Genomic DNA, 8,836 nt, shown 5'->3' on the forward strand with positions numbered 1-8,836 from the left:
TTTCCAGCGTGCGTTTTCATGTTTTGGACTTACCACCGGTTTTTTCTGCTTTGTAGATAGGTATCGTTGCTTTTGATAGTTTGAAAGGTATCCAGTGTTGTCGTCCTTTTCTGTAAATCGTTCGGATAAAGATTCAACATTGACATCTAAACACTGGTACGATTTATTTTGTGTACCTTCTGTCTCTTTTTCAGTATACTCTGTAAATCTCTTTGCCAGATTATCAACTGTAGTTTGAAGTTTATCATAAGACGGTTTGTTTAAAATCTTTGATGGAATCTGTGTAGCATTCAATGCTGCAAGCCTACTCACTAAAGGCAAAATGTTTTCCAATGAAGCGCGATATTGTTTTATATAGTTAGGTTCTCGTCTTCTTTCGATAAATTGAAATGGATACTTATTATCTTCATTTAAATCACATAGTACAGTAGATTTCTTAAATCCCTTTGTTCTTATTAATGTTTCTGTTGGAACTAGCGCCTTCGCAACTAGACTGTCGAGTGAACCATCGCTACTGACTACTTGGTCGACATCTTCTGCAAGTTTATCAAACGATCGGTCACTACAAATTTCATTTGTATCAGAAATAAGATTTTGAAAATCGGTAACAAGGGTATCAATTAAAGCTTCACGAGAATCCCTTTCGTGAAGAGCATATCTAATTCTATTGGCCTGTTCCACTGGAACCCCATATTTGCTCCAATAGGTTTCTATATCTTGAACAAGCTGTTCAAACGAGGGATCGCACTGTAATTGACCTCTGGACTGATAGTTTGATTCTGGACTAAAACCTAACTTCATGGCAAGATTGTGAAACGAATCGTCCTCAACCAACTCGTTTATATTTCTTGTGTTTGACTTTATTCCTGTCTTAGTAATATTATTGACTGATGGTTCATCTGTTTTCTTTGCCCATGTAAGTGATTTGAACATCTGATTTGATAAAACATTGTCGTTTGCAACCTCACTGTCAATTTTAGACAACTGTTTGGATGCTTTAGTTTTTTCTAAGTAGGACGAGGTTACATAATCGACTTCTTTCTCTAGACAAGTATTACCAGTTTCATGGTCGTTTTCAAAAAGACTGGTGCCAATTTTTTCAAAAGGTTTTTCTTTCAATTTTTCACATGACGATTCAATACCTATTCCTAAATTCAATTCTGAAATTTCTTTTTGGGCCACGTTATCATTATCTTCATTTCTTTTACGTTTCTCAGAAGCAGCTTGAACGTTTATACATAGAAATTTTGAAGGAGCTCGTGTCTTCATTTCTTCTATTGATACAATATCCCTTTTCGTTAATGTGCTTATATCAACAGCGGAGGTATGAGCTTTATTTCTTTCGTCTTTGTTAGTAATTCTCTCAGTGAAAGTTTGAGATTGATTGTCGCTATCGGTAATTTGGAAATAAGAAGTATGAGGTTGAAAATTAATATTTTCTTTGCTGACGTATTTCTGGTCATCTTTAGTATCACCTACAATGCCTTTTGTATTTTCAATCTTAAAACCTTTATGGAATGACCTGCTATCACTTGATATAACGGGTTCATCCGATATATTGACCATTGCACTTTTGTATTCCTTGTTTATATCGAAAGCTTGCTTTAGTGTCATCAAACCGGGAGGTCTTGCCTTCTTTTCGTCTATGAATACCATATCTGTTTTGGTTAAAGACTTTCTGTCTACAGTGGAAGTAAGAGCTTTTATTCTTTCTTTAATGCTTGGTAATTGCCTAGTTCTCATTTGAGATTGGTTGTCGCTATCGGTAATTTGATGGGCAAAGGTAAGAGTTTCAAGATTGACGTTTCCTTCGCTGTAGTATTTCTGGTCAATTTTATCATCTCTTACAATGGCTTTTGCATTTGCATCTTTAAAGTCTTCATAGAGTGAACTATTATCACTTGATATCATGGGTTCATTAGATATATTGACTGTTGCAGTGTTGTATTTAGTGGTGTTTACGTCAGGTTGCTCTCGGGTTATCACACGTGGAGTTCTTGCCTTCTTTTCGTCTATTAATACAATATCTCTTTTCGATAATATCATTCTGTCTGCAGTGGAAGTAAGAGCCTTAATTCTTTCATTATTGCTTGTTATTTTCTCAGTGGAAGTTAGAGATTGATTGACGCTATCGCTTAGTTTACCGGAAAACGTATGAGGACCAAGATTCACATTTTCTTCACCGTAGTATTTCTTGTCATCTTTATCAATTACACTTTTACCACTTGACATAACGGGTTCATCCGTAATAATGGCCGTTAGAGTATTGTTTTCATTCATGTAATTGACAGCTTGCTTTGGTGTAATCAAACATGGATCTCTTGCTTTCTTTTCGTCTCTTGATAATATATTTCTTTTCGTTACTGTCTTTCTGTCTACAGGGATCGAGTTAAGAGCTTTTATTCTCTCTTTAATGCTCATCATTTTTTCAGTGACAGGTTCATTTTGATTGTCGCTATCCGTTATTTGGCCAATAGTAGTATGGCGTTTAAGATTGATATTTACTTCGGTATGCCTTTTCTGGTCAGTTTCAGTATCACTTACATTAGTTTTAGTATTTTTCTTTATGGAGGTGTATTCATCGGTATTATTGACAGCCACCCTTTTTGTTATTAAACGTGGAGATTTTGAATTCATTTCCTTTTTTGTTACCATATCTCCTTTCATTAATATCTTTCTGTCTATTGTGGTGGCATGAGCCTTTTCTCTTTCTTTCATACTTGTTATTTGCTCAGTAGACGTTTGAGAGTGGCTATCGGTAGTTTTGTCAGTAATAGTATAATGTTCAATATTTACATTTTCTTGGCTGTACCTTTCCTGGTCATCTTTATAATCTTCATAAAGTGAACTGGTATCGCTTGATATTACGGGTTCATCCGTAATTTTGTCCATTTTTCTGTTGTATTCAGCAGTGTCATCAAAAGCTTGCTTTGAGGTTATCAAACCTGAATCTCTTGCTTTCTTGTCATATAATGGATCCATATCGATTTTCGTTGATACCATTCTGTCTATTGTGGAGGTATGAACTTTTTGTCTTTCTTCAATACTTCTTATTTGTTTAGTAGAAGTTTGAGATTGAATGTCACTATCGGTAATTTTGTCAACAACAGTACGAGGTACAATAGTTGCATTTTTAAGGCTGTACCTTTTCTGATCATCTTTATAATCTTCGTAAAATAAACTGGTATCACTTAGTATAACCGGATGATCCGAAATATTGTCCATTATTGTGCTGTATTCAGTAGTGTCATCGAAAGTTTGCTTTGAGATTATCAAACCTGAATCTCTTGCTTTCTTTTCATATATTGGTATCATATCTCTTTTTGTTAATATCTTTCTGTCTATTGTGGATGTATGAGCTTTTTCTCTTTCTTTACTACTTGTTATTTGCTCAGTAAAAGTTTTAAATTGATTTTCGCTATCGGGAATTTTGCCAGCAATAATGTGAGGTTCAATATTGACATTTACCTCGCTGTACCTTTCCTGGTCATCTTTATAACGTTCATAAAGTGAACTGGTATCGCTTGATACAACGGGTTCATCAGTAATTTTGTCCATTTTTCTGTTGTATTCAGCAGCACTAGATACAACGGGTTCATCCGATATATTGTCCATTATTGTCTTGTATTCAGCGGTGTCATCGACAGCTTGCTTTGAGGTTATCAAACCTGAAGCTCTTGCTTTCTTGTCATATAATGGTTCCATATCGATTTCCTTTGATATCATTCTGTCTATTGCGGAGGAATGAACTTTTTGTCTTTCTTTAATACTTCTTATTTGCTGAGTAGGAGTTTCAGATTGAACGTCACTATCGGTAATTTTGTCAGCAATAGTACTAGGTGCAATATTTGCATTTTCTGCGCTGTACCTTTTCTGATCATCTTTATAATCTTCGTAAAATAAACTGGTATCACTTCGTATAACCGGATGATCCGAAATATTGTCCATTATTGTGCTGTATTCAGTAGTGTCATCGAAAGTTTGCTTTGAGATTATCAAACCTGAATCTCTTGCTTTTTTTTCATATATTGGTATCATATCTCTTTTTGTTAATATCTTTCTGTCTATTGTGGATGTATGAGCTTTTTCTCTTTCTTTAATACTTGTTATTTGCTCAGTAAATTTTTTAAATTGATTTTCGCTATCGGGAATTTTGCCAGCAATAGTGTGAGGTTCAATATTGACATTTACTTCGCTGTACCTTTCCTGGTCATCTTTATAATGTTCATAAAGTGAACTGGTAACGCTTGATATTACGGGTTCATCCGTAATTTTGTCCATTTTTCTGTTGTATTCAGCAGTGTCATCGACAGCTTGTTTTGATGTTATCAAACGTGAATCTCTTGCTCTCTTTTCATCTGTTGGTTCATTATCTCTTGTCGTTGATATCTTTCTGTCTTTTGTGGAAGTATGTGCCTTTTCTCTTTCTTTTATACTTGACACTCGCTCAGTGAAAGTTTGGGATTGAATGTCTCTATCGGTAATTTTGTCAGCAATATTATGAGGTTCAATATTTACATTTTCTTGGCTGTGCCTTTCCTGGTCATCTTTATAATCTTCATGAAATGAACTGGTATCACTTGATACAACAGGTTCGTCCGATATATTGTCCATTATTGTGTTGTATTTAGCTGTATCATGGATAGCTTGCTTTGAGGTTATCAAACCTGAATCTATTGCTTTCTTGTCATATAATGATTTCATATCGATTTTCGTTGATAGCATTCTGTCTATTATGGAGCTATGAACTTTTGGTCTTTCTTCAATACTTCTTATTTGCTTAGTAGAAGTTTGAGATTGAATGTCACTAGCGGTAATTTTGTCAGCAATAGTTTTAGGTGCAATATTTGCATTTTCTGTTCTGTACCTTATCTGATCATCTTTATAATCTTCGTAAAATAAACTGGTATCACTTCGTATAACCGGATGATCCGAAATATTGTCCATTATTGTGCTGTATTCAGTTGTGTCATCGAAAGTTTGCTTTGAGATTATCAAACCTGAATCTCTTGCTTTCTTTTCATATATTGGTATCATATCTCTTTTTGTTAATATCTTTCTGTCTATTGTGAATGTATGGGCTTTTTCTCTTTCTTTAATACTTTTTATTTGCTTAGTAAAATTTTTAAATTGATTTTCGCTATCGGGAATAGTGCCAGCAATAATGTGAGGTTCAATATTGACATTTACCTCGCTGTACCTTTCCTGGTCTCCTTTATAACGATCATAAAGTGAACTGGTATCGCTTGATACAACGGGTTCATCAGTAATTTTGTCCATTTTTCTGTTGTATTCAGCAGTGTCATCGACAGCTTGTTTTGATGTTATCAAACGTGAATCTCTTGCTTTCTTTTCATCTGTTGGTTCATTATCTCTTGTCGTTAATATCTTTCTGTCTTTTGTGGAAGTATGTGCCTTTTCTCTTTCTTTTATACTTGACACTCGCTCAGTGGAAGTTTGGGATTGAATGTCTCTATCGGTAATTTTGTCAGCAATAGTATGAGGTTCAATATTTACATTTTCTTGGCTGTGCCTTTCCTGGTCATCTTTATAATCTTCATGAAATGAACTGGTATCACTTGATACAACAGGTTCATCCGATATATTGTCCATTATTGTGTTGTATTTAGCTGTGTCATCGATAGCTTGCTTTGAGGTTATCAATCCTGAATCTATTGCTTTCTTGTCATATAATGATTTCATATCGATTTTCGTTGATAGCATTCTGTCTATTATGGAGGTATGAACTTTTTGTCTTTCTTCAATACTTCTTATTTGCTTAGTAGAAGTTTGAGATTGAATGTCACTAGCGGTAATTTTGTCAACAATAGTTTTAGGTGCAATATTTGCATTTTCTGCGCTGTACTTTTTCTGATCATCTTTATAATCTTCGTAAAATAAACTGGTATCACTTAGTATAACTGCATCATCCGAAATATTGTCCATTATTGTGTTGTATTCAGTAGTGTCATCGAAAGTTTGCTTTGAGATTATCAAACCTGAATCTCTTGCTTTCTTTTCATATATTGGTATCATATCTCTTTTTGTTAATATCTTTCTGTCTTTTGTGGAGGTATGGGCCTTTTCTCTTTCTTTTATACTTGACACTTTCTCAGTGGAAATTTGAGATTGAATGTCTCTATCAGTGATTTTGTCAGCAATAGTATAAGGTTCAATATTTACATTTTCTTGGCTGTACATTTCCTGGTCATCTTTATAATCTTTATAAAGTGAGCTGGTATCGCTTGATATTTCGGGTTCAGTCGTAATCTTGTCCATTCTTCTGTTGTTTTCAGCAGTGTCATCAAAAGCTTGCTTTGGGGTTATCAAACCTGAATCTCTTGCTTTCTTTTCATCTTTTGGTACCATATCCCTTTTCGTTAATATCGTTTTGTCTATTGTGGAGGCAGGTACCTCCTTTGCCCTTTCTTCAATACATGTTATTTGCTCAGTAGAAGAATGAGTTTGGTGGTCGATATCGGGAATTTTGTCAGAAAAAGTGTGATGTTTAATTTTTACACTTTCTTTCCTGTACCTTTCCTGGTCATCTTTATTATCTTCATGAAGTGAACTGGTATCACTTGATATAACTATTTCATCCGATATATTGTTCATTATTGTGTTGTATTCAGCGGTGTCAGCTACTGCTTGTTTAGAGGTTACCAAACCTGAATCTCTTGCTTTGTTTTCGTCTATTGGTACCGTATCCCTTTTTGTTAATATCTTTCTGTCTATTCTGGAGGTATGTGTTTTTTCCTTTTCTTGAATACTTGTTATTTGTTCAGTAGAAGTTTGAAATTGATTGTCGCCATCGGCAATTTCGCCAGCAATAGTGTAATGTTCAGTTTTTACATTTTCTTTCCTGTAATTTTCCTGGTCACCTTTATAATCCTGACGAAGTGAACTGGTATCACTTGATATAACGTGTTCGTCCGATAAATTGTCCATTTTTTCGTTGTATGCAGCGGTGTCATCGACAGCTTGCTTGGAGGTTACCAAACCTGAATCCCTTGCTTTCTTTTCATCTGTTGATACCATTTCTCCTTTCATTAATATCTTTCTGTCTATTGTTGTGGCATGTGCTATTTTTCTTTCTGCAATACTTGTTATTTGCTCGGTAGAAGTTTGAAATTGATTGTCGCTGTCGAGAATTTTTCCAGGAATAGTATGATGTTCAATATTTAAATTTTCTTTCCTGTACCTTTCCTGGAAATCTTTATAATCTTCATGAAATGAACTGGTGTCACTTGATATAACGTCTTTATCCAAAATATTGTCCATTATTGTGTTGTATTCAGCGGTGTCATCGGAGGTTATCGGACATGAATCTCTTGCTTTCTTTTGATCTATTGGTACGATATCACTTTTCTTCAATATCTCTATGTCTATTTTGGAGGAATTTGCTTTTTCTCTTTCTCCAATACTTGTGCTTTTCGTAGAAGAAGTTTGAGATTGCTTGACGCTATCGATAATTTTGCCGGTAATAGTATGATGTTTAATATTTACATTTTCTTTGCTATATCTTTTCTGGTCATCTTTAGAATCACTTACAATGACCTTTTGTATTTTATTTTTAAAACCTTCATGAAGTAGACTGGTATCACGTGATACAACGGGTTCATCAGATAAATTGACTGTTGTAGTTTTGTATTCCTTGGTAGTATCGACTGAATGCGTTGGAGTCATTGAACCTGCAACTCTTGCCTTCATGTCATCAACCGATAGCATATATCTTTTCATTGTAGTATTTTTGTTTGAAGTGGAGATATGAGTTTTTTCCTTTTCTTTAATATCTGAGGCTTGCTTAGTAGCAGTTTGAAATATATGTTCGCTATAGGTTATTTGTTCAGCTGAAGAATGAGGTTCAACTTTTACATTTTCTTCGCTGAAATGTTGGTGGACATCTTGAGTTTTACTTGAAAAGACTTTTGCATCTTCATCTTTATACCGTTCATCAATTGAACTGGTATCACTTGATATAACAGGTTGATCCGATAGATTGTCCATTTTTGTTTTGTATTCAGAGGTGCCTTCGACTGGAAGCTTCGAGGTTACCAAACCTGAATCTCTTGGTCTCCTTTCATCTGTTGGTACCATATCTCTTTTCGTTAATATCTTTTTGTCTTTTGTGAAGGTATATGCCTTCCCTCTTTCTTTAATACTTGACACTTGCTCAGTGGAAGTTTGAGATTGGATGTCGCTATCACTGATTTTGTCAGCAATCATAGGAGGTTCAATATTTACATTTGTTTGGCTGTACCTTTCCTGGTAATCTTTATAATGTTCATGAAATGAACGGGTATCACTTATTACAATGGGTTCATCAGATAAATTGACTGTTCTAGTTTTGTATTCCTTGGTAGTATCGACTGAATGCGTTGGGGTCATGAAACGTTCAGCTCTTGCCTTCATGTCGTCAATCGATAGCATATATCTTTTCATTGACATCTTTTTGTCTGAAGTGGAGATATGAGTTTTTTCCTTTTCTGTAATACCTGTTGTTTTCTTAGTAACAGTTTGGGATAGATGTTTGCTATCGGTTATTTGTCCAGCTGAAGAATGAAGTTCAACATTTACATTTTCTTCGCTGTATTGTTTGGGGACATCTTGAGTATCACGTAAAAAGACTTTTGCATCTTCATCTTTATACCGTTCATCAATTGAACTGGTATCACTTGATATAACAGGTTGATCCGATAGATTGTCCATTTTTGTTTTGTATTCAGAGGTGCCTTCGACTGGAAGCTTCGAGGTTACCAAACCTGAATCTCTTGGTCTCCTTTCATCTGTTGGTACCATATCTCTTTTCGTTAATATCTTTCTGTCTTTTGTGAAG

At 34.8% G+C, this 8,836-nt stretch overlaps 1 protein-coding gene across 1 annotated transcript; it reads right to left on the minus strand.

Annotated features, from left to right (window-relative positions):
* Positions 1-664: 664 nt before the first annotated feature.
* LOC127736916 (extracellular matrix-binding protein EbhA-like) lies at positions 665-6,369 on the minus strand. The gene is made up of 4 exons (XM_052247481.1): positions 5,191-6,369; positions 4,202-4,779; positions 2,653-3,955; positions 665-697 (listed from the first exon to the last, which is right to left on the minus strand). The coding sequence occupies exons 1-4, from the start codon at positions 6,367-6,369 to the stop codon at positions 665-667; spliced, it is 3,093 nt and encodes a 1,030-aa protein (XP_052103441.1).
* Between the last annotated feature and the right edge of the window lie 2,467 nt (positions 6,370-8,836).

The sequence above is a fragment of the Mytilus californianus genome, unplaced genomic scaffold (assembly GCF_021869535.1).
Source record: "Mytilus californianus isolate M0D057914Y unplaced genomic scaffold, xbMytCali1.0.p SCAF_4, whole genome shotgun sequence".
Taxonomy (NCBI): domain Eukaryota; kingdom Metazoa; phylum Mollusca; class Bivalvia; order Mytilida; family Mytilidae; genus Mytilus; species Mytilus californianus.

What these genes read in the sequence shown, in the direction of transcription:
- LOC127736916 (XM_052247481.1), bottom strand. Translation starts at nt 6,369, where the DNA reads ATGGTACCAAAAGATGAAAAGAAAGCAAGAGATTCAGGTTTGATAACC. An exon ending in TATAAAGATGACCAGGAAAG is followed by an intron (nt 3,956 to 4,201) that starts GTACAGCGAAGT and finishes TACTGAATACAG; the next exon opens with CACAATAATGGACAATATTT. An exon ending in TATTAATGAAAGGAGATATG is followed by an intron (nt 698 to 2,652) that starts GTAACAAAAAAG and finishes AACCTATTGGAG; the next exon opens with CAAATATGGGGTTCCAGTGG.